Source organism: Polypterus senegalus, chromosome 7, assembly GCF_016835505.1.
Source record: "Polypterus senegalus isolate Bchr_013 chromosome 7, ASM1683550v1, whole genome shotgun sequence".
Classification (NCBI taxonomy): domain Eukaryota; kingdom Metazoa; phylum Chordata; class Cladistia; order Polypteriformes; family Polypteridae; genus Polypterus; species Polypterus senegalus.
Genome location: NC_053160.1, coordinates 13752603 through 13779280, shown reverse-complemented (window position 1 = coordinate 13779280; position 26678 = coordinate 13752603). Strand labels below are relative to the sequence as shown.

The following is a 26678-nucleotide window of genomic DNA, read 5'->3' as shown; positions in this document are numbered from 1 at the left end:
TTTGAGTCAATTGTCCAATTACTTTTGAGCCCCTGAAATGAAGGGATTGTATTCAAAAAATGCTTTAGTTGCCTCACATTTTTATGCAATCGTTTTGTTCAACTCACTGAATTAAAGTTGAAAGTCTGCACTTCAACTGCATCTGAGTTGTTTCATTTAAAATTCATTGTGGTAATGTACAGAACCAAAATTAGAAAAAAGTTGTCTCTGTCCAAATATTTATGGACCTAACTGTACAGTATATGGTGAAGTCAATGGTTGCCGTCGATTATTTGTAATAACCAAATGGACAAAAAAAGAGTGTTGCTTTGACATGCATTTATTTATATATGTATTTATTTTCTTAAAACAGGCAATCCTACTCCCAATGACCAAGGTTTTGTGGAATTTAAAATGTCAGGACCATTGCAGTATATGACCTGGTACCATTTAGTTGGCTTGATCTGGATCAGTGAATTCATTTTAGCCTGCCAGCAAATGACTATTGCTGGTGCAGTTGTAACATATTATTTTACAAGGTAAGGAGATCATTAAACAGTTCTTGCATATGATGCAGGATTCAACAGATCAGATGTTCTTTTGTTTTTTGTTTTTTAAACTGTGCTTGCAGACATGTTTACATAGTTAAATTGTATTTCTTCTTGTTTTGTTACAGAGATAAATCTAAAATTCCTTTCACTCCTATTATTACATCAGTAGTCCGCCTTCTGCGTTATCACATTGGTACAGTGGCAAAAGGATCATTCATAATTACGCTAGTCAAAATTCCACGTTTAATTCTAATGTATATTCATAGCCAGCTCAAGGGAAAAGTAAGTATGGGCTTAATGAAATATTCTTTTTAAAATCTGCCACCACCATATGTGTGTTTGTGTCCTTTAAGGTAAAACTTAGAAACACAAAGTTTACCATGTTAGGTGTGTTTCTAATTCAGTTATAATGACGACAAGGTGTATTTTTGGTGGTTCTTTTTTTTTTTGTGCCATTCTGAGTCAACCTCTTGTGAATATATATGTATGTCAACCAAATAAGTGTGTGTGTGTGTATGTATGTATATATGTATACACACACACACACACATACACATACACATACAGTACTTATTTGGCTGACATATTTCTCCAAGGTAACTTACAACATTTATGATACAATTGATTACATGCCTTTTGGTTTTCCAATTGGAGCACAGGCAGGTGAAGTGACTTGCTCATTGTCACACAGCTTCGGTAGCAGGATTTGAACCCACAACCTCAGGGTTTGAAGTCCAAAGCCTTAACCAACACACTTCACTGCCAGCACATTTTTAAACAAAAAAATATAAAATAAAGAATAATTTAAAGTTGAGGGCGTATCATTTATTATATTTACCAGATCCATTGGATACTGTAGCAATGAGTTCTTTTTTTTGTTAAGATGTTATTGCTTCCGTGGTCTTTGGTGTTTTTTGTTCAGCGTTAATGGTTTACCATTTTCTAATGGTTTATAGTTTGCCCCATTGTTGCTGATTGTGTTTTTTTGAAGCAAGGTCAGTGATTGATATTATATTAGTGTCACATATGAGTGAAAATTTCATTGTACTATGACAATAAACACTTTTTAACATGTATAAATTCAAATTATTATATCAACAAAATAACAGTAATTGTGTTTGTCCATGTTAATTGTCCTGAGGGAGTTCAGTCTTGAATTAGACAACATCTTTTAGTATCTTTTCAGTATCTGGTTTATCTAGGTCTATTAACATCAAATGTCAGCTCAGAATGTTTTGTATAATTAATAAGATTACAATATCAAACATGCACTGATTAAAACAATTCTCCTTAAATTTGGAAACCCTGTAAAATGCATCCAACAGATTTAATAGTTAGTAATGATGCATATGGATCTGTAATAAACCGCACCATATCAGTATTATAAGAGACACTTTTTATCAGTTCCTTCTCTAATTTGTTCATATTCTATGACTGCTCCAGAAAACAGACCGACGGGGATTCCATAGCAATTGCAAATAGCATCGGTACTAACTGACTAGCCTGTCCAGTACTGCAGTCTAATGTGAAATTACATTTAAACTGTTTACATTAACAGAGATCTGTGCTGGAATACACTTGTAGTAATTTGATCCAAGCATGTTTAATGAGCTCAAGCTCAAATATTTGCAATACAATAAGAATATATCCCTGTACCACTCTATCAAGAGCTTTTTCTTCATTCAAAAATATTACTTAAAGCTGTGGTACTGTAGTGGTATGTACTGCAGCAAATAATTGCCTTTGTTCTGACAATTGATATCTATCCATCCATCCATCCAGTTTCCAACCCGCTGAATCCAAACACAGGGTCATGGGGGTCTGCCGGAGCCAATGCCAGCCAACACAGGGCGCAAGGCAGGAACCAATCCCGGGCAGGGCGCACACACTAGGGACAATTTAGAATCACCAATCAACCTAACCTGCATGTCTTTGGACTGTGGGAGGAAACTGGAGCACCCGGAGGAAACCCACACAGACACGGGGAGAACATGCATACTCCACGCAGGGAGGACCCGGGAAGCGAACCCAGGTCTCCTAACTGCGAGGCGGCAGCGCTACCACTGCGCCACCAATAGATATCTACCTTTCTCAAATACAGTTTTATCAAAAGATATTCTTTTGGCTGAAACTTTTTCAAGGATCTTCATTATCTTACATATATATTATTTAGACCTAATGTAATTTAAATAGCTTGCACACCTTTATAATACAGTATACCACCCTTCAGGGTCTGAGATTAAATTAGTATCTATCCAGGAATTTATTTATTTCTGTCTATCTTTTTTAAAATTTTCCTACTATATTTAGAATAAATAACATGTCATGCCTGAGTCTGTTTTTAGTCAGAAGTGATCATTGTGTTCTGTATAAGTCTCTGGCAAAAATACTATATGAGACTGTTAGAAGCTAAGATGTGAAAACAGTTTTTTCTTTTTGAATTAATAATTGATACTATACTATTCCAACTTACAAACTTGAATATATAATTCAGGTTTTAAACATAGGTATTCTTTTGCATTGTTCTCAACTTCCCTCCATGCCCCTTTTTAGTTTTCATAAGTATAACTAAAAGACAATATGTACTGTATACAGCATAAACGGTATATTAAGACTGGTCTATCTCTCTTTTTTTCTTTTTTTTTTCTTTTTTTCTTATTTAGGAAAATGCCTGTGCCCGATGCATGCTAAAAGCTTGTATCTGCTGCTTATGGTGCCTAGAGAAGTGCCTAAGTTACTTAAATCAGGTAATCATTTAATTTGCAAAAATATTCAACTCTGCTTTTATATTGAACCATAATAAATTCTTTGTACCTTATCCAAAGTCGGTGTGTGTAATTCCTAAAAAGTGTTTTACAATTGTAGCTGAATGATTAAAAGTTGGGTTTACAATATAAAACCAAAATACTGCAGTCAAGTTCATATTTATATGGAACAGTTTAGGAGGAGTAATTAATATGGAAGGTTTCAGATAATTTTAATTGTGTATATACTGAAATGTGATTACCATATTACCAGATGAACTGTGGCCAGTGCCGACAAGAGCCAAAAAAAAAAGCTTACAGCATACTTGTGCAGCTGATAGTGAATATATCTTCTTGAATATATCAGTTTGTGAATTCTACGTTCAGTATAAATCAGCCTTCCAATTGCAATGGTCATTTAGCATTGTAGAGACAGTCCTAGTTTACCGTATATTCTTCTATAGAACTATATTTTAAACTAATAATGCTTGCAAACTGCATTTTTTATTTAGCCCATTTTTTCCTGTAAAAATCTAATTGAAGCCAAATTCAAAATTAAAATAAGGACAGTGCATTTGCTATACAAACATGTAGGTAGATAGATAAATACTTTATTAATCCCAAGGGGAAATTCACATACTCCAGCAGTAGCATACTGATAAAAAATAATATTAAATTAAAGAGTGATAACAATGCAGGTAAAACAGACAATAACTTTGTATTGTAACTTTTAACGTTTAACCCCTGGTGGAATTGAAGAGTCACATAATTTGTGGGAGGAACGATCTCCTCAGTCTGTCAGTGGAGCAGGATGGTGACAGCAGTCTGTTGCTAAAGCTGCTCCTCTGTCTGGAGATGATCCTGTTCAGTGGATGCAGTAGATTCTCCATGATTGACAGGAGCCTGCTCAGCGCCCGTCACATTGCCACGGATGTCAGACTGTCCAGGTCTGTGCCTACAATAAAGCCTGCCTTCCTCACCAGTTTGTCCAGACGTGAGGCGTCCTTCTCTATGCTGTCTCCCCAGCACACCACCGCGTAGAAGAGGGCGCTCGCCACAACCGTCTGATAGAACATCTGCAGCATCTTATTGCAGATGTTGAAGGATGCCAGCCTTCTAAGGAAGTAGGAAATCTAGCCGGCTCTGTCCTCTCTTGCACAGAGCATCAGTATAAGCAGTCCAGCCCAATTTATCATCCAGCTGCAATCCCAGGTATTTATATGTCTGCACCCTCTGCACAGTCACCTCTGATAATCATGGGGTCCAGGAGGGGCCTGGGTCTCCTAAAATCCACCACCAGCTCCTTGGTTTTACTGGTGTTCAGGTGTAAGTGGTTTGAGTTGCAGCATTTAACAAAGTCCATGTGAAGCTGTGCTAATGTTAGTCAAACGCCCTCTGTTGAATTTTAGAAATAATGCATGTTCTTTGCAAAGAAAGCGTCTTAACATTTTTACATTTCACAAATAAAGAAGAAGCTGAACTTTTGCAGCTCACACAGACAGAGTCTAAAACAACTTTCAAATAGGCACCGTTAGCACCAACACTCAATTACATTCTCGCTTAAGGACACCTTGCCACAGCCTGTGAAACAGTGTGGCTGGGTTTTTGAGGTGGGGCTTGATGTTGGTGAGATCTCAGTCATTCTTATTGAAAGACTACCTTTACTGCAGCCTGCTGAAGAGGGTGGGGCTGGAGACACAGGCTACAGCAAGGTGTACTTCTGCACTTTTGTTGTGGTTCATTAGATAGATGGGTAGAACTTAAATTTGTTTACAGGGGTAAATTTGGCTTTTTACAGATGCTCTTTAAATAATAAATAAATATACACACACACACCAAAATAACTTGGCTGTCATAATCACAATAAGGCATTATGCAGGTGTATTGCTGTTGGTATAAAGTAGCGCCTGTACCGTTTCTTGACACACTTCTGCTAAATAATTTGTTGGCTGGCAGTAGTCACTGTTGTGTGTCAGATAGAGGATGTACTGTATTGTTCATAATAGTACTCGGTTTTCTTTTAATTCCCTCCTTTGTTATGGCCTTTACGGGATCCAGAGTGTGTCATAAAACTGAACTTGCCCTTTTAATTAGCTTGTTGATTCAGTGGGTGTCTCTTGAAATGATGTTATCAGCCCAACACACCACAGCATAGAAAATTTCACTGGCCATCGCATAGCTACAGAAGCTGTGAAGGAAGACATTTCCCACATTAAAGGAAAAAGAGCCTGCTCTGCCTTTCCTTATCTAACTATCTATGTCTGTCTATCTAGATATCTAGATAGATATATATAGATAGTTCCTCTGTGTTACAAGACCAGTCCAACCTGTCATTAATGTGGATCACCAAGTAGTTGTAGGAGTGGACCATCTCTTTATCAACACCTTGAATAGTGACCGGATATTGCGGCTGTTTGTCTCAAATGTCTTGTGTTGAACACATGTTCTCACATTATATTGTGCATCTTGGGTATAAGGCAAAATGGAAAAAAATGGAAAAGCCCAGTGGATTGTTGACAGGCTTTGAATATGAAATTTGAAATGATAAAGTGTAGGTGGATACAGTAGCTCTAGTAAAAACACAATTTTATTAAGGATCTCTTATTACAGTTTGTATTTATGACTAATATTACTAAACAACTTCCGTCAATTTTCATGCATTTTGGTGATATCTGGGGTAATTGTTGTGTTCAAGAACACTAAAAAATGTTTTCAGTTTAAATCAATGGTAATTATGTATTCATGTTGTGGAAATATGCCTTACGTAAGGTTTCTCAGGAACAGATTAGCTCTGAAAAGAGGTTGGAGCCTGTACTTGGAACACTTCAGTTTGATCTGTTCTAAAGAACTTGTATAGTAATTTGGCTTTTTATTATGTTTATTTTTGCTTACAGTTTCTTCATTTATTCCCCTTTTAGAATGCCTATACTGCAACAGCAATCAATAGTACAAATTTCTGCACTTCTGCAAAGGATGCATTTGTCATTCTGGTGGAGAATGCATTGAGAGTTGCAGCTATCAATACAATTGGAGATTTTGTCCTTTTTCTTGGAAAGGTATATGTAATGAATTATTAATAAATAATTATTTAACCCATCATGAAAGAAGTGAGAGTAAAATGTGAAGAGTTTGGATGCTTTTTAATGTAATAAAAATGTAAGTAGTGATACGTTTATGCTCTATTTAATATTGAAGCTTATTTTGAAAACACAGACGCATAGTAAATAAATGTTTTTTTAGTAATGAGTTTGGTTACAGTAGGAACTGGCAGTCAGTTTTTAAATTAACAGGAAAAAGTCTAATTTCTGCTGTGCTAGCTTTTCAACTGTTTCTTTTTATTTTTGTTTCCTCCAGATTTTGATTGTGTGCTGCACAGCTTTTGCAGGCGTTTTGGCTCTTAATCACCAAAGGGATTACACTGTTTGGGTTCTTCCTCTTATTATTGTGTGCCTCTTTGCTTTTTTGGTTGCCCACTGTTTCCTCTCCATTTTTGAAATGGTTGTAGATGTTCTCTTCCTTTGCTTTGCTATTGATACGAAATACAATGATGGAAGTCCTGGGAGGGAATACTATATGGATAAAGCACTCATGGTGAGTTGAAGTCTGTCTTCAAAATCTGCATATAGTATTGAAAGAATGCCATATAAAAATATCTAAGTATTGAAACATCATATGTAAAGAGAGAGGATTAAAACACACTCAAATGATGGAGTGCATATGTGTAACAGTTGATACAAAGTATCGTAACCCATCAGATGCATGCTAATTCAAGTGAACTAGTTTTAAAAAGGCAAAATTAATTGTTGCAAATTGATGTGGTTTTCAAACTTCTATGATAAGCGTGACTTTGGCCTCATTAACAAATATATAGAACATAGGAAATAAAACAAACTTTTAGATAGTGTATACTGTAAATGCCGGTCAGAAGATCACAGGATTTAATCACAGGTTTACTCCAAGAAGAAATATTAAACTACTTGGTATGAATATGCAAAAAGTTTTTGGTCAATCCATGTCAAATCAACTGATTTTCAGGAAATCCCGAACACTTTAGTTTTAAAAAATTCTGGAAAAAAAATACCAGGTGTACCCATGTTATCCAGAAGACACCCTGTAAAAGTATTCCAAAATGGGTGCACCTGGTGATTTTTTTCCAGAATTTTTTCGAGTCCAAAGTGTGTGGCCCATTGTTGATTTAACATGGAATTACCCTTTTTTTTCCACAAAAAATAGGGTAATTTACAAAATGAAGTAAACTGAAGTTAGTGTTTAAGAGCACAGGTAAACAATAAAAATATACTTGTATAGCTGCTTGAAAACTTTGAAAAATATTTGCTCTTGATTATTGTTTACCTCTTCTGACTTATTTGCACTGTTAAAACTTGTCCTCCACAAACACATACGATGATACATCTTTAAGCTGATGTCATATTACGAGACTTGTAGTCCTTGGGTATGTCAGACTTGCTGATTGCAGATGCTGCTCTTGTCACTGGACCATGTCAAATAACACAACTGAAAATTGCCTGACATGTCACATTTACTGACTGAATGCTAACATTCCAGCTCAGTTGTGCTCACACCTTTTTGTGACAGCCGATAATGTGCTACCTGACAGAGCCTATACTGTATGAAGGGTTAACCGGTTTGCTGGTCTTGGCTCTTAGCTCTTTATTCCTTTTTCCATAGTGTGATAGTATGCAAAACAATAGACATCCGTCAGATAAGCCTCTCTTCTGTTTTCAAGGTCCAAAACTCCCGCATTCCTTATTTATTCTTTATATGTATTGTATTTAAGAAATCGCTGGTCATCAGATGTAATGCACACAAGTCTACCATTATATTTACTAAAAATAAAATCAAACAGGTTTAACTTTGTTGGATTGTTTTGTGGACTAGTTGTAGTGAGTCACTGGACATGTCATATTATGCAACTGGTTTCACGGGAGTATGTTGCTGACTGCCACTGACTCGCTAAGATTATGTAAATGAAGGCTACAAATGAAAATCACTGGAAAGGTCACTTAATGTGACTTGGCCTTAAGAGATCTGATCTGCGTTTTTTGTCACTTGAGGTTAGAGTTATCTTATTGTGGGATATTGGTGAGGACTAGATAATTATGTTCCAATATCGAAAACCACATAATTGGAAGGGGGTTTAATTTTTTCTTTCTAAATACTCTAGATATTGAATAGGGGGTCCGCCTCTGCATGACATTGTAGAAACATTCAAACTACCCTGCAAATTTTTAAGTCTAAGTTTAGTAAGGCATTTACGAAAGTCAATATTGCCCAAAAATGATACTTTCTTCTATCCAAGTTGTTTAACTTTTGTGGTTGTTTTATATGCTGTTTTACAAGTTAATGTCTGTTCCTGCTTTGATACAGCTTTACATATCTTTACTTGACCCATGCTTGCAGTTGTTAATTCTTTATTTTTTAAACATATATTTCATGTATTTTTTGTAAGCAAAATCAAACTTTGCTTCAGTAGCATACTGATGATGAGTGATCCTGATTCATACTTGGTATTTTTGTATTTGCTGTTTATAAAAGAAAAATGTATTTGGAATCTGTCTAATTTATAGGAATTTGTGGAAAGCAGCAGAAAAGCAATGGGCAGAGATAAGGAAAGGCCAGACTCTTCAGAGCTACGGCCGATGGTGAGTGACAGTTTGGAGTATGAGACTCTTCAGGAATTTCATGTTTACTATCTGCTCCTTTCTGTCTTTGTAGATTGGACATTTTCTCTGCATAATTTATTTTTTTGTTTTACACAAGACCTGCTGCTGTTTTTATTTTTGTACCTTCCTTTTGTTTTGGCATTTCACTGTTTTGCTTCTTTTCGACCATTACCTGTTACAGCAAAGTAACAGTGACAGTATACAGAATTTTCCACTTTTTCAGTGTGCTATTTAATATCCATCTTAAGGTGTCCAAAACTATTATTAGACACTTTGCTACAGCATTTTGATTAGATTTTGATATTTAGATCATCATTTATAACTTAATAGAATTGTCTAGTAATTTTTTAAGCACATTACATCAAAGTAGTATCACAGTTATTTATTCAAGTTGTCTGTGAAAAAAAGTATTTTGACTTAGATTATTATTGTTTACATCTTAATTTGTATTGCAGTAGTGTATGGAGGGTAGTGTGAGACAAAGCTCCCCTGTACAATGTAAATTATTTTAGTCCTCCTTATCAAAGTAATGTCAGCACTCTGGGTCATACAGGTTAATATTACCACAGTCAAAAAAAATACCTTTTTGATCATAGTGTTACCGGCAAGGAATCCAGAAAATTGTCTACAATTATTCTAGAATTCACTTTGAAAATATGCACTTATGATGCCTCCCAAAGGATACCGTCTTGCCGAAGACCCCTTCAGTGCTGCGTGGGGAGGTTTGCGTGATTCAGTGAAAGTAGGGGATTTGACAGTATCATACTCTAGCTTTCAGCAGGGCCACCCCTGCCAGACAAGCATCGGTGGAGGAGCAAGACCAAGTCTGTCCCACCTCATCAGCATGCAGCAGGAAGAACTCTAAAGGTGGGTAAAGCCTAACTGAAATTCCATCACATCCTGCATATGCTGTAGGGAGGAACCTTCAAAGAGTCCTCTGTCACTAGAAAAATCTCCTGCATTAATACATTAAGGATGCAGAAAATGTAAGGCCACAAACAGATGATATGGGGACAACTGGAAAAGAATAAGGGATTATGTTTGAAAACCTGAAGTATAATATCATTAAAAAGAAAGGAAGTAATAAAAAGAGAATGAAATAAAGAAATTCCGCATTGGAGTTGTCTGGAGTTCCTTATGGATCTAGGGTTCTGGAGAGAGTGGGCATTATGATGACGTATAAAATAGGCAAGAAAGTGACTGAGTAGCTGACAAGCTGTAAGTTCACAAATTATTTCTGCAAATTTTGTGAGAATGACTTTTGTAAACTGTATTTAAGAAAAAAATTATTTGATTTTGCATCTTAAGTGGAGTACACAAAAGAAGTTGTTTGTTCTGACATCGAGACCATATTTGTTTATAAAGCTGTTTGTTTATTTAATGCTAAACAAGGGTGTAGCACAGCCGGCTACATATTTTCATCAGTAGCAATGACAGGATTAATTATTGCTCAGCGTAGCAGAGTACGTCACTGATGCAGACTAAATCTGCTCCCTTGTGGGGTGTGGTTTTTTTTTTTGTTTTGAATGGGGCCAGTGATGACCCTGTCCTTACTGTCCCCTGTCCTGACCTTTTATATGGGTCTGAATATCTCCAGACCTCTGTGCTCTATTGAGTCACACTTGCCGGTCTGTCACAGCGAGGTAGCTGTAGTGTGTAGCTCCACTTGTGGTCACAGTCATAGTGAATCAGACTTGATTTTCATTTAACCCTCTACATTCCAGTAATATAGAGTACAAAGCAAGAAGAGGAAGGTATAATGTGCATAAGGACAAAAGAAAAGCAAGGTGGACATGGCAAATGCCCCATACAACAATAGGTGGATAACAGTTCTTCTTTACAGAAGCCTAGGCACCTAATATGCCTAAATATCCGTGGCTTTGCCAGTCTTGCATTGCTAATTACTCACTCCATGTATGAGTAAGTAAAGACACCAAGGTGCTGGCGAATGCAATATTTATGTTGGTGTTATGTTATTATGCTGTTATGTTACAGCCTGTGGACAAATAGGACATTGTAGTTTAGGAGCCAGCTAACTTCCTATATGCCCATCTCATGCCTTTCAGCTAATCCTGATTATCCATGCCCTATGTTCTCAATCCTTCTACCAATCAATGTTCTACTCGTCGTCAATGGCTAGGGCAGAATATGTCTGTTAGTTTCTTAAAGCCCTAACTTGTAGATAAGGTGTGTAGCTATAGGTAAGGCATCAAGTTACTCTTGTGACTGGATCTGGCTGGGTGTAGCCAATTAAAGTAAACACTTTTTTAGATTATCAATTTACTGAATAGTAACAGTGCAAATTTCCTCTACACAAGTTTTTCTAATACATGCTTAAATCACAGTAAAGGGTTATGAAAATATAAAACGGCAAAACAAACACCTGCTCACTGTCCTTTTCCATATTGGGGTGTTAGCTAGTAGACCACAGAGCCTTTAATATACAGTCTGTAAAGAAGGAACAGTCAGATAAATTTAATTTGTGCATAAGTTAAGTTACCCAGATAACTTACGGCACATTCACATGCACAGCGTTGTTTAATAATTTTACTAACCTTTACAGCCATTATTGTGTTGATTTAACAGTAATCGAATAAGTGACACAATTTACATTTGAAAAATATGCTTGTGTATTTTCTTAATTGTAATAATTCTTAATTTGGTATACTGTCTCTGTTATGAATTCTGTTGCATTCTCTTGTAATTTAATTTTGCTTTTACTGTATCTCCTTACTTATTAGCACTTCTTTTATTCCTTAATTAATAATGTTTCACTCGTAAATGATTTTTGTGTATATATGTAATGCTTTAAGTAAGATGTCATCACTGTTTGTTTTCTAGGCCAGAGGAGCAAGTTCAGCTTGACAAAAACACTCCATGGACCATTTATACATTCCAATTTTGTTTTCCTACTTCTAATTTTCTTTTTCCTTTTTTTTTTTTTTTTTTTTTGTTTGTTTGTTTAACAAATGTGTAAAGTGTTTACTATGCGTTCACTTCCAGGGATTACAATATGTTAACTATGGACAAACAGACTAAAATAATGTAGCACTTTATATTACAGCTGTGCATATTTCACTGCTGGTAAATATTTTTCTAGAATTTAAAACATACTGCATGTAGTGATGCCACCAAATGCTTTATTGATGAGCTTGAAACTTTTGAATTATAACAATCATTTTGCAAATTATAACATGTAATTTAACATATCATAGCCATTGCTGTTTTTCCTTCCAATGAATGCCAAAAGATAAAGAAGCAATCTTTTTCCTTTACCACATATTATTGCAGTCATTTTTGTATAAAGGTTTTTGTAAATGAAGGAGACTTTCAGTAACATCCATGATCATATTCCATTTCCGATTGAATAATTTGGTAACTATAAATTCTACAGTATGTTTTTTTCAGATGTGCTCTGTACATGTCTTTAAACCCTGAAGAATATTTGTGTCATTCACTTCCAAGAACATTATTTTATTGGCAGTAATATTATGGGACATCTGATGTTTGAGGACAAGTTAATATTTATGGATTACCCTTCAATAGGCAACAGTCTGTCCTGTGACAAAAAAAAATACTTAAAGGATTTGTTATGGAATAAGCAATAACAAGGTTTCTAAATATGTTATTTTCTAAGTAAGGCATAATGTATTCAATATACTGTAACATGTCCTGAACAGCGGAAGAAATATGTTTTGAAACAGCATAAAGAACAACTTTCATACTGTAACAATATAAACAGTTTCATTAGAATTGTGCTTTTCAGATAAGCCAGATAATTTTATTGAATAAAAATTTTGTTTATTAGTGTTTTAAGAATTAGAAGTAAACATTTGTGCTTGATACAGTTGTGAAAATATATATGTATATATGTGAGGCAGGTGCTCTACCACAAAATACTCTTTATTTTATGTAGTGCTTTGTTTATGTTTAAGCCAGAATCAAGCGGTGTTTTATATTCTACAAAAACTATTCCAATTGTAAAAATAAAGTCAAAAGTTAGAAAGGAACTGATACCTAAAGCCACCTTATCTTAAAGGTATATCTCACCATTTAACAGAACAATGGGTAAAATCACTTAAACTCAAAAAATCTGTTCATACGCCTAGGCTACATTTTTCTTGATGTACAAACCACCTTCATATTTTCATAGCAGGTTAGTAACTGATGAAACAGAAACGTTCTTTTAAAAAAAAAAAAAACTGCACTCTGAGGATATAATAGGAGTGCAGTCAGATTCACAGTTGCTGCTCATATATCTTTCCTTTACCCACAGTTTTAATTCACTTCTGGTTGGAGATACCAAAGTTCAAATTAAACACACAAAAGAATTCTTTTGAAATGTGCACAAAGGACATCTGCTAGACAACAGTCCATGAAGGGTAAAGGACTGCATGTTCCATGTACTGTATATATTGCTCTGAACTGCTGTTTAATGCAGAATATAGTAAGGTAACTGTCTGAAAAAATGTTATTGAAGCTGTGCTTCCTACAGTTGGCATTTTTTTTCTTTATGTCAATTAATACATTTTTTTTTTTCCTCCATCATGGTGGAGAAATAGGAAACGAGTAAATTGATAGGTTTAGAGTTCATTATTGTCTCCACCACCCAGCCTTCACCCCAGAATAAGCGTGTCCTCACTTTTCAAAAAAATCTGTTAACTTGTCCTCATTTCACAAGGTGTTTTTGCCATTTGGTTTTATAATCAGATTTCTCGTCAGCATTTAAAAAATAATGCCTTAATCGGTTAGCTGAATGTGAATCAAGTACACTTGGCAGTGAATCGGCAGCCACGAGTTAGATTTTTGAAATGAGAGTACTTGCCATGTACAGTATGTTTGCCTTAAAAGCTTAAAATATATAGTTGGGTGTTTCTGTGTATATACATGATAACTATAGTGTATATGTAATATACACAATCTATTGTGTACATTTAGTACATTTTCAAGAGATGTACATTTGTTTAATTACAATTTATAAACTGTTTCCTTCAAGCTGGTAATTTTTTTCCACAAACTAAAATACTCCAGTGCTTTAAATACATAACAGTACATTGAAAGCATATGTTGTTTGAGAGAGCTTCCTGCAATACCAAATATGGGTTGCTTCAGTACTGACATTTTAACATTAGCTCTGTCAATAATTTACTGTTTATAAACTATTGCAATAAGGTTTTTTATAAATCAACTTCTAATGCAAATGTGAAATGTTAATTCTGTAATTATAAAGTTGCTTTGTGTTTCATTTTTTAAGTCACATTTTTCTGTTGTAAAGGAATATTCTTGTTTGCAGCAGACGATGTTGAACACTGGCCAGTTGTTTTCCTTTTTCAGTATGTAAGCTAATTAGCAATATCCCCATGCAAACCACCTTCAGAAGAGTTTGCTGCTGGTACAATGTAGGCCCAAATATTTCATTTTGTTTTTTTCTTTGGAGATAAATAAGTGTTTTTTGTAATGTAATTTTTTCTTTTGTATTACAAATAAGTTACAGTTGTAGAGAGGCTCATTTATTCAAAATGTGTATTCCTGCCTGTTATAGTTACTTACACTTTTGCAGAAACAATGTACAGTTACATCAGATATTTAAATCCATGCACTGATTAAATTTTTCCAAAAAATAGCCTTTAATTCCAACCACTTTTTTTTTTTTTTTTAAATAAAGAATATACTGCTCAAAACCATTGAAAATATTTTTGAATTGCCAACTGGTTTGTAGATCAGTCCGTCTGAATACCTTATTTAATGTGAAATGTCTGCAGATGTGTTCATTTTAAGGAAACAGAAAATATGCATTTGTTCCTTTATGTTCAGAAGGAGTCATGTGTATTAGAAAATAAATATTGTTTTGTTGTAAACTAATTGCTGTAGATGTACAAAATAGAGATCTTGCTTTTTGGATGTGGTTTTAAAACTAAAAGTTAGCTCTGAAGTATAGTAAATTGTTTTATATGAAGGGAAATATTTTTTACATGAATTCTTAAACTTGCCTTTTTTCACAATAAAGACAGATTTTGTTCTATTTTGTATTTTATCTTTTTATTGACTTTCTCTAAATATACAGTGACATTCTGTTTCATTTCAATTGTATAAAACTGTTGGAACATGAAAGAAGTACTATTTGTTTTCCTGTTTCTGCATATGTCTGGTGAAGTGTGGTGGGTATCACTGAAATGCAGACGTAAACCAGATGCTGACTACTGCTTACACTGTCAAAGTTACTGATACTTTCAAACACAGTTCCGTTTTTTTTTTTGGTTTTGGTTTTTTTTTTTTTTTGTTTGGTGTAGATATGGTACTGATTTTCAGGGTGTAGGAAAACAAATATTTAAAAATGTCAGTCTAGCACCAGTGTAAAACAGTAATATTATATATTGTTGACAAATGAATGTTAAGCATGTGAACCAATCTTAAAAGCATTCTATACTGTTTAGAAGATTTAGCTTGTAGTATTTATATAATTGGGATGTTGAATATGGAGGACAGAGTAGGATGGGTTAGGCGCAGTTTCTATGTAAGAGAAAAAGTTAGTGACACTATAGTTCCCTTAAATGTTTTCAGCCAGGAAACATTCTTCCAAATTTCTACATGTCCTAAACTCAAGATATGGGGGAATTCTAGTGGTAGTGGACACCTGATTTAAAATTAAAAAAAAAAAAAAATTATTATTAAAAATATATTTATGCAAAAGCAACAGTTGGGTTTCTTTGCTTGTGAACACATCTGCCGTAAAATTCTGCGTGTGTAAATTCGGTATGTTCACAAACTTTTCAATGTAGACAGACTCAAGTACAGTATATATATTTTTTTCCTTCTGAAAAGCACCTCTTTTATAGCCTAGTATCCTGTTCCATTGGTCCTTCCATGGTCACAAAGAAATCTCACTGTTTTTTCTTGCATTTGCATACATCATCGGGTGAGCCGCATCTGTGCTCTTTACGTGCAGCTCACTCCATTTACGATGTGCCACCTTGCATGTTTCTTTCCCCCTGTCTAGTTGATGTTGGCAGTGTTCTTCCAAGTATATTCAAGTGTGCAAAAAACATTCCAATGCAATATCAGGTGAGTTCATATACTTTTTTTTTTTCTTTTAATTTATCTGAAGTAGCAAGACCACCCATAGTTTTCAGATTAGCATATGATCTCTTTTTATTACATCTGCTGGAAAAAATGTGTGATTGTGTTATATTTTTTTATGATTATTGTATAATGTAACAGAACTCCCACTTTCCTCCATGCCACTGCAAAAAGTGTCTTCCTGGTCTGCTAAATTGCAGTAAAATTGATTTGTGAACATTTCTCTTAGGTGACAAATTTCTACCAGTGTCTGGTTTCTGTTGGAATACTGCACACCACTAAGTACATGCGATTAAAAATGTTACACTACTTTGTTCATGAGACAATAATGACCTTGTGAACGTATTAAAAAAATAAATAAGAAGTTGTATGGGGAGAAACAGCATTTTTATGTGACTAGTATAAGAATTGAACTATAGGGTGTCAGTCTAGAGTTGTGCAATTCAAAATATGCAAGTTATTTCACTTAAACAGGAAGTCTAATGTTTAGATCTTTTAAAAAATGCACTGTTCTGTCAAATGTTCATTTTCTGTGTTGCTGTTCATAGCTAATCCAGTCCTGGAATATTTTAAAACAATGGTGAAAAGCAAATTCTTCAGGAAAGGATGACCTAATGCTAAAGAAAAAACAAAATAAGTGTTTCAGACTCATGTAGTGGAAATCTGTCATGATCAGCATATTTGATTTCTGAAACCAGAGGCCCCAGTGGCTCCCCCTCTGCAAACAAATAACTTCCAATCAAAATATGATCATTACTTCAGCCAAAATGCCATAGATGTTAAGAAAAAAGAAAACGATTAAGTGACTTGTCACAATGTGTTTTTAGACTGCTAAAAATTCCTTTGGATATAGTTGGATATTTTCAGCTGTTTTGTTTTTAATAAAGCCAGTTCAGATTATCGAATTGCATAGAGCCCTTTTGTGTATTCATTAGTGGAATGTTTTAGTGTCCCTAATGCTCTGTGTCTTGTTTATCTTTGATTAGAGGGTGTCCTCAGAGGAGCCACCTACCCATTTGTCATGGGAGTATCAAGTGTTTAAGTAAATACTCAGCTGTGAACTGCTCCACAATGTGCTCCAGGCCTCTGGTGTCCCATAATCCACGAACCCAATCCACACTTTAGATGTATGTATACTATACTGTATATTCTAAATACACACAACAGTAACATTTATGTAGTGTGTGTGTGTATATATGACTGTCTGACTTGTTTGAGATACTGTAGACTTGACAGTGGGGAGCCTGGTGGCAGAGTGAGAATTGTTCATGGGCTCCACATTTATTTTTCAGTGTAAAGTGTCTGGGATTTGTGTTTTGTTTTTGTTCTCTCATGAACTGTAGATATGGGTTGTATTAGTTGTTATCCCATGATAAAAAATAAAGAAAAGCATGGAGTAGCTCACTGAGAGCAAATGCAAGCTATTCTAGCTTATGTTGCTATGCTTTCTATGTTTCTGTCCTAGTGATGATTATCTGTTTAGGGGTTACAGTACACTGTAAAGGCAGTGCTGAGCTGATCAAGTAGTAGTTTCAGCCTTGTACTCCTTACTGTTGGAACAGGCCCAGTCTGCCTGTGACCCTGACCAGAAATAGCGGAAATTGATGGGTAGGTAATCTGTAAATGTAAAGTAGAATTAGTAGTAGTACTATTTCACGTTTTTAAACAAGGGATAAACTCCCACAACTTCTTGTCATACAATTCAAGATTTTCATGAAAGCAGATTTTTCAAAAATGTATTAGTAGTTAGTGTTGGTTTTTTTTTTTTAAGTTTTGCTGATTAAGTTACACTTGTCATGCAGTTTATCCAGACATGGGTTTATTTGTAGAAATTAAACATATGTTCTTAGATGTCGCCTCGAAACTTCTGTCTTGCTTACCTAAAAATCTATTACCACTAATTATGGTGCCAGGGAGTAATGACATGTTCCATGTTGATTAGTACGTGCAAGTAAGAATTTCGCTGTACTCTGTACATTTGATGATAATAACAACCCTATACACTTGTAATACATGGTAACATGGTATTGTTATGGATTGTATTTTGTAATGTGTAAATAAAAACTTACTGATAATGGTGCGGGAACGTGGAAACCAACTGAATTTCAATCAGACAGGCAAAGAAGAATTCCACTATACACTATCTGTGACAGTAATGACCCTACAGGAACAGAGAAAGTTACAGACTAGTAGTAATGTTCTTTTGAAATGGAGTGATGCTGTTAAACTCCTAGCTGAAAGACTGCAGATATGTGTCCGACGATAAATTGTGTGAATAAAACATTAGAAAGTCTACAGACGGGATTCAAACCACAATACCACTCGCTTGCACTCGGACATGCTGCAATTACTATTAACTGGCACGAAGTTCTCCTTTATAATTACATTTTTCCTTTTTTTTGGCTTCTTATTTTACAGTTGAGTTAACTTCCCGATGAGGCTAGACTTTTCCATGAGACTCATCGTTTACTGAAAACTATCTTTACTTAGGATGTCTGAAAATAGCCCAGAATTTTTTGTCAATGAACCAGTTGAGTGTAAGAGTGTATGTTTATGGATTGTTAATACTCAAGGAATTATTATATGTTAAACATTTAAATTTAGATAATTTAGAAATTCAGTAATAGATTGAGGAAATTAAGACATTTGACCTGAAAATAAAGGTAAAAAGTTAATATATAAGTTATATAGAGAAATATGTCCATTACACCCTGACAAAAAAACTTAGTAGCCTTTCAACTGTTTGTACCCTGACTGGTCCAGCCTTACCCCCCAGTCACAACCCTTCTCTAACTTTTATACTTTTCATTTATAAGAGTGATGTGCTGTAAAAAAAAAAAAATAATCAAAATAGTTTTCACTATAATAATAAAAATGTCTGATGTCTTACAGAATCGGTCAAACAGACTTACTCATTCTACATCGTTCACGTTTAGAGCTTCTGAAGGTTTGCATTTTTTTTAGAAAAGAAAATATTTATGCTAGTAGTTTCCATTAAATAAATGGTGTGGGTCTGGGCAATTAAAGTGTATTAAGGAGCACATTCAGCACCAACTGCAATAACACAAACCCCCCCTTGACCAGGCGAAGGACATTTGCTGCCTAAATTAACATGGAGCATTGACAGCTTGCAGTGTGTTTTCTCAAACTCCTCGCTCAAGTGTGAATTCCCTGAATACACAAATTCAGATTGCAGTTTTCTTTTTTTCCCCTCAAAGGGGGACTTGGTCTGACTTGCATTAATTCTCCTAATTGATGATTAGAGGTGCTAAATTAAATCAGGCTTTCGAGCGAGAGCATAATGTGGTCCTTTGATCCATAAGCCTTTGCTGGACAATCGGGCAGTAGGTGTCAATTAGTTTAATGTTAGCAAATAAGTTCAGAGAATACACAAGGAGAAATGAAAATTAGGGGAAGGAGTTATAGTTGAAGATCTTCTATTAAAAGTAATTAAAAATATGTTTAATTTTATTTATTTTTTGTTTTTTTAGAGTTTATTTCAGTGGCCATGAAGCCTAAACGGAACCTACTACAGTCCTGAGAAAAAGTAACTCGTATAAGGGAAGTCTGTCAGTTCTGGGATCCAAATTTTCAAAGAGTTAGGTGCCACGCTGAGGAGGAGAACTGACAACGGTCATCTTCTCTGAAGTTCTGGCAAAGCCAAGTGCCAGTCCACGAAAGACTTGGATGCTGCAAAAGACAAAACAAATGAATACGACGTTGAAGACTAATAACTCCAGTGTTTGTGGATGGGTGCAAAATTGGCTTAGACACAGGAAGTAGAGAGTAATGGTCCATTGAACCTGATCAGAATTGGGTGACGTGAAGAGTGGTGTCCAGCAGGATATTCTAAGTGCTGGGGCCGCTGCTGTTTTTATAAAATATATAAATAATTTGGATAGGAATATAAATAAGCTGGTTAAGTTTGTAGATGATACCAAGATAGGTGGATTGGCAGATAATTTTGAATCTGTTGAATCATCACTGAGGGACTTGGACAGTGGACAGGCTTGGGCAGATTTGTGGCAGATAAAATTTAATGTCGGTAAATGTAAAGGATTACACGCAGGAAGTAAAAAAAGTGAGGTTTAAATACACAATGGGAGGTCTGAAAATCAAAAGTTCACCTTATGAGAAGGACTTAAAATTATTGGACTTGACACTATCAATGGCCAGACAGTGATCAGAAGCATATTAAGAAGGCTAACGATGTCGGGTTACGTTATCGCCCTGATGTGTCGAGTACAAGTCTAAGAAGGCTGAAGCTTTATAACGCACTTCATAACATGCAGTTTTGGTCTCCAGGCTACAAAAAGGACACACCAGTGCACAAAGAAATCCAGAGAAGAGCAACTATACTGATTCAGGGGCTACAGAGGAAGAGTTATGAGGAAAGTTCAAGGGGAGACCTGACTGCAGATGAAGGGAATTAGTGCAGTGGATCGAGACTGTGGCTTTGAAATTAGCTCAAGAACATGGGGAACATACAGTAGGTGGAATTTTGTGCAAAATTTACAATTAACATTAGGAAGTTTTTCTTCACACAGAAAACCACAGACATTGGAATAAGTGATCAAGTTCCGTGGATAGGATTGGTGAGCTTTGTAGTGCTGAATGGCCTGTTCTCATCCAGGTTGTTCTAATGTTCTAATATCAAGATTTGATCTTCATCTAGACAGTACCTTTAGATAAATGTGATATAACTGGAGAAAAAAAAAATGAAATGGTATCTAAATAACCATGGTGGTTAGACAGGCGAGAGGGACGGTCAGATGGATGTAAGGTTACGGGAGGGAATGGCAACATGAAGGACAGATGGATGTGGAGGGGCGAGGTTATGAATGGCCTTCAATGTTAACAGCAAAATTTAAAAATCAATTTGAAACTTATTCGGGAGCCATTGAAGCTGCTGCAAGACCGGAGTAATATGGTGAATAGAGGGGGTTCGAGTAATGATGAGGGCAGCAGAATTCTGGACTAGCTGAAGCTTATGAAGAGATTTATTAGAGAGACCAAAGAGCAGTGAATTGCAATAGTTCAGAGATGAGGAGTAACAAGACTGTGAACAAAGATGGCAGTGGTATGGGGAGTGAGGGAGGGGCGAATGTGATTAATATTACGTAGGTGGAAGTAAGCAGACCGGGTGACATTATTAATGTGAGAAAGGTAGAGTACTATCGAGGATGACACCCAGACTCTTGACCTGAGGTGAAGGGGAAACAAAGGAGTTATCAATAGCAAGTGAAAGATTATTGGCTTTGGATTATGATGATTTTCTACCAATGTGGAGAATCTCAGTGTTGTCATTGTTTAATTTAAGAAAATTTGAAGAAAACCAGGATTTAATTTCAGCAATGCAGTCAATAAGCGAAGATGGTGGAAAAAGAAGAGGTGAGTTTACTAACAAGGAAGAGCTGGCTGGCATCAGCAGAACAGTGAAAATTAATGTTATATATGGAAAGATATATTTTATTAAATAATAGCAAAATACCCGCGCTTCGCAGCGAAGTAGTGTGTTAAAGAAGCAATGAAAAGAAAAGGAAACATTTTGAAAATAACGTAACCTGATTGTCAATGTAATTGTTTTGTCACTGTTGTGAGTGATGAGTGTTGCTGTCATATATATATTTACACACACACACATAAACATATATATATATACATATCTATACATACACACATATATACATATCTATACATAAACATACATATCTACATATATACACACACAGTTATTTCGTATCAGTGCAATACGCTGTTTGTTAAAACGGTTGACTCCCGCTCTTACGTGCAATAACAAATCAAATCATTCAGTTGTCTTTGCTCATATGTCATTTTAGAGCTGGACGCCTGGCATCTTTTTTTGGCCACAAGTTCGTTTCTGTTTGCTGTGAGGTTCTGTGTTGTGGAGATTCTCAGGATGGATTGCAGGTGCTCATCAGTGAGGCGACTCCTGTGTGCTGTTTTGTTAGTCTTTATCACTGAGAAGAGCTTCTCACACAGATATGTGCTACCAAACATGCACAAGGTTCGAGCCGCATGTAGACGGACTTTTTTTGTTCTTCAAAGTCACCAAAGCGCCATGCAAACTCAGTGCGCAATAACTGTAGTAAGCGGTAAGTGTTCGGCAAGGCAGCTGAAGCGCTGCATTATGGGATCTGTAGTTTATTGTGTTACCAGCGCTTCATATACCCGGCTTTAATAACAATAATACAGTATATAAAATGATCTCGGGCGGATATAATTACATGCCGGGCGGATGTGGCCCGTGCCCTTGAGTTTGACACATATGGACTAAATAGAACTTGAAAAGATATATTTTTTCAAATGTGATCGCGCAATTCAGATAGAGTTGACGCACTACAGCCTGCATGCCTCAATGAGTCATCCTCCCTCGCTCTTACTTTTTTACCGTTCATCTAATGAATACACTGAGTATGGCTTTACCAAAACAATCATTGATGGCGAATAAAGTATCCATTATTCGAGTATGTAGAGCGGGATATATATATATATACATATACCCGCGTATCGCAGCGGAGAAGTAGTGTGTTAAAAAGGTAGAAAAGAAAAGGGAACATTTTAAAAATAACGTAACATGACTGTCAATATACAGTATTTGTTTTGTGAGTGTTGCTGTCATCAAGGATTTGATTATCATTATTTCTTTCAATCAGGTTCGTATTTGTAGGATGTGTTGTGTTCAAGTTACATTCCGTGTTTGTCAATCGTTGTAAAGATGACAGGTTTCATTCATCGATTCGTTTCTTACTGCATCAATAAACAGCTCGTCTTCTTCTTTATCTGAGACCTGACACACTGCATGCACGGGTTTTTTTACACTGTCTTCCTTTAGCGGGACATTGACTTTTTCCACCGTGTGCTTTGTTTCCACAGTAGCTGCATTTATGAATATGCTTATCAGACGCTTCATATTTTTGCTGCCTTTTCAATTGTGTAATTCGGTTTTTGTTCAGTGCTCTTTGGAACTGTTGCTTTTTATCTGTGCACTGCGTCAGTTCACGTGAGCCACTCGGTGTACTTGCATCGAAGGTTCCCAGCTGTGCTGGTGCCATCTCGTGCTATGTCCATAGCTGTATTTAATGTTACCTTAGTCCTGGCACTTAAAACTTTCTCTCGCAGTTTGCTGAGTTTGTGTCAAACACCACCCTGACCATCTCATCTTCCTCTCCATAAGCACAGTCCTTCACCCGTGAATATTTACCCGTGGCAGTTTGCTATTGGATTGCCGCTGACGGACGGCCTTATATGGGCAGGCACTAAATTACAAACGCCAGCGCAGCCTGTCTATGAACTTAATTTAAAGTGTAGGTTTACATCGTGCTTTGTTTCAGTAGCAGAACTCATGAATATGGTTGTATATGTCACTCGCTCGCTTCTTATTGTTTCGCTGCCTTCTCAATTATATAATGCATGTTTTCTTCAGCGCTTTTTGGAGGTCTTCCTGGTTTTCTATGTACTGCGTGATTACGTGGGAGGCGTGATGTCACACGAAACTCCCCCCGGCGTTGAAGCTCATCTCCATTACAGTAAATGGAGAAAACTGCTTCCAGTTATGACCATTACGCGTAGAATTTCAATATAAAACCTGCCCAACTTTTGTAAGGAAGCTGTAAGGAATAACCCTACCAAATTTCAGCCTTCTACCTACACGGGAAGTTGGAGAATTAGTGATGAGTGAGTGAGTGAGTGAGGGCTTTGCCTTTTATTAGTATAGATTAAAAGAAGAGGTCCCAGGACAGAGTCCTGGGCACAAATGAAGTAACGGCGGTGGTTTGGGATGTAAAGGTTTTAAGCTGAAAGAACTGAGTGCGCTTTTTTTCTTCACCGTGTCCCTATTTTTTGTTTTTCCTTCTCCATGGCCCTAATTCGCTTCCGTAATATCGATCCACTTTGTCACCAGAGATCGGTCTTTATTTTTTCTTGTATTTCAGGCATACTGTGGCTGGACCTCATGGCATTTACAGCAGTCGTAACGCGTTGCCATTCATCATATTTATGCTTGTTGCTGTTCTTTGCGTTCCTGTAATTTAGAGGCAAGAACTTCTGTCTCACATCACTGGATACACGTGTCATGTGGCTACCCTACCAGCCAATGAAGGTCTGCAGCATCGAGATTGCGTATGCATGAGGGTGATTGGCATTGTCCATATATGGTTTCGGGGCGGAGCCGGGTGGGGTTTGAGGCACCTTCATGAATGCACATTTAGAAATCGTTTGTGATTTATCAGGGAAAACTGCGTAGAAATGTGCATACGGCAGGTTTTGTGAACCTTGTTTTTTTTTTTTCTGTGTTTATGCACACACGTAATTTCACACGCAAAATTACACAAAAAACAAAGCCCCTGGTCTTTGCCTAGATGTTCATGGGCAAGCTTTACTCTTTAGCCCTGATGTTCTTTCTTTTTTCTTCCTGGCATACCTTCCATGTTAGTCAGTTCTGGAGGGCCGCAGTGGCTGCAGGTTTTCATTGCTTACTTAATAATTGCCAATCTCCACCATCGTTTAATTTTTATTTTAAGGCTTGTTAGTCTAAAATCTTAGCTGCTTTTATCATAGATTTTTTTTTTCCTTGACAAGGATATCACCTAAATGATTTGAAGCCTAAAATGGATAATTTTCATTCTTTCACTTTTTTTCTCTTAAACATTTTATTTTTATTTTATTGATTTTATTGTAATCACACAACATTCCATACAAATAGATCAATTTTTCCAAAAAATAGGATTGACAACAAATCAACCCCCACCCCTCAGAAAAGAGAGCATGGCCCCGAGAGTTAAACTTAAAGCTAGTAAAAATAAGTAAATAAAGATAAACGGAGAAGAAAAAGAAATGGGGAGAGAATCTTCCTCAGTGCCTTAAATGCTTATTCTAAACGGTTATTGATGAGATCCTGCACAGCATTTTATTAAACCAAAGAGTGCATGATGAATCCACACAGGTGTGAATGGATAGGAGTTTGATGGAGAACGGTGGGCTCTATTGTCATTCGCCTCTTATTGTTAATAAGGTGCAGTTAAAACAATGAGTACAGCTGGTTAAGAGTGAAAGAAGCAATTAAAGGGTGGGGAACCTGAACAAGCGAGACCACCAGAATGAAGAATCATAAAGTCACTTAGGCAACATTTGATTCATTAGCAATAATTGACTTCTCAGCATTGTGGCCCTCCCGTAGCGACGTTGCCCACCCCCAGACTGTACATCTAATTCTTTAAATTTGCATCTGGGTGTACTGCTTTTCTCACAACTCAAAGCACTTAACATAGGGAGTGGGCAGCCACTTCCACCACCATCGATGTGCTGCATATACCTGGGTAATACAACGGCAGCCATTTTGTGCCAGTAGGCTCACCACCCATTACAGACAGACAGACAGACAGACAGAGAGAGAGGATGAGTAGGAGGGGCCAAAAGTGATCAGGCTGTGGTGAGCAATTTAAATTTAATTTCGCAACCTCTTTTGATTGGTAGACTTGCACACTTTGACAGCAGTAGTGACGAGAGCTACCTGGGGGGGTCCTGTGATGAAATTCTGGGGCTCTTAGAGATGACTTCATGCAGCAGCATCCCGTGTTCTGCTCTTGGATTGATGTGCCGAGGGCCGAGATGCGTGTCCACTTCACTCTCACCTCTTCCTTGTCTACTCAGAGCGCGTTGTTCCAGAAGTCTATGCTGTGTTACCCCAGTGTTCTTTTCTGGTTTCCTTCCGGCACACACTCCCTGTAGATCTATTTTGTGCAGCCTCTTTCTAATGGTAGACCCCCTGAACTCTGACACGTGCCACCTGGAGATCCGGTGATGAAATGCTGGGGGTTCTCAGAGATTACTACTTCCTGCGTCTTGTCCAGCCAGGCCTGGTGTCCCCAGCAAGTTCAGAACACAAGTTGGCAGTCATTTGAAAGCTTCTCCACTTTTAGATGAACTTCCAAAGAGTGGAAGAGTTGATTTCAGGTTGTTTGGAGATCTTTTCAGATCCCTTCCTGGACTACTTCTTTGTGAAGGCCTCGGCTCAATGCATCTCAGCTTGGTGATCACACACACACACACTCTTCAACCACAAAGAGCAAAGCAAGTGAAATGTTTGAAGTTTAAACAAGACCACCTCAGATGGGTTCCTCTTTAGTGATGTTCCAATTTGAGGTTTCTGAGGTTAATGGGGGGATGAGAAGTCTACTTACTTTTTCCACACATTTCTTTTATTTTCCATTTATGTTTATTTCAAGGATACAATGAACAACACAATGTTAATGTGGCACAATGTCTGTCACCTTGATCTACTGATTCTGTTTAAATGAAAATCAAATCTTGACGTGTCCACCCACATTAGAAAAGAAGACACATTTGATGGAATGCACTTACTTTTTCACAGGATGGTGAATCTGAAGTTTCTTTGAGATCATCAAAGCCTTGGACTCCATTGCCACCTAGGATTGTTCTAAACACCGCTCGATGGATTTTTAGCTCCGTCTAATCTGCTTTTAAATTTTGTCTCGGACAAGAGTAATGGTGTCACCTTCAAGTGAAGGTCAAAGTGAACTTTATTGTCATCTCAACCATATACAAGTATACAGATAGACGAAATTGAAAAGCTCTGGGTCCACAGTGTAATAACATGCAAT

At 36.5% G+C, this 26678-nt stretch overlaps 1 protein-coding gene across 1 annotated transcript in view; it reads left to right on the top strand.

Annotated features, from left to right (window-relative positions):
- The window catches only part of LOC120532334 (choline transporter-like protein 1), a 32409-nt gene extending 19249 nt beyond the window's left edge, over nt 1–13160 (top strand). The window contains exons 10-16 of the mRNA XM_039758234.1: nt 353–518; nt 656–812; nt 3194–3277; nt 6193–6330; nt 6629–6865; nt 8863–8937; nt 11800–13160. Coding sequence (XP_039614168.1) covers nt 353–518; nt 656–812; nt 3194–3277; nt 6193–6330; nt 6629–6865; nt 8863–8937; nt 11800–11823 — 881 coding nt within the window. The 3' untranslated portion in view covers nt 11824–13160. The remainder of the gene's footprint in view (nt 1–352; nt 519–655; nt 813–3193; nt 3278–6192; nt 6331–6628; nt 6866–8862; nt 8938–11799) is intronic.
- Nucleotides 13161–26678: the final 13518 nt, after the last annotated feature.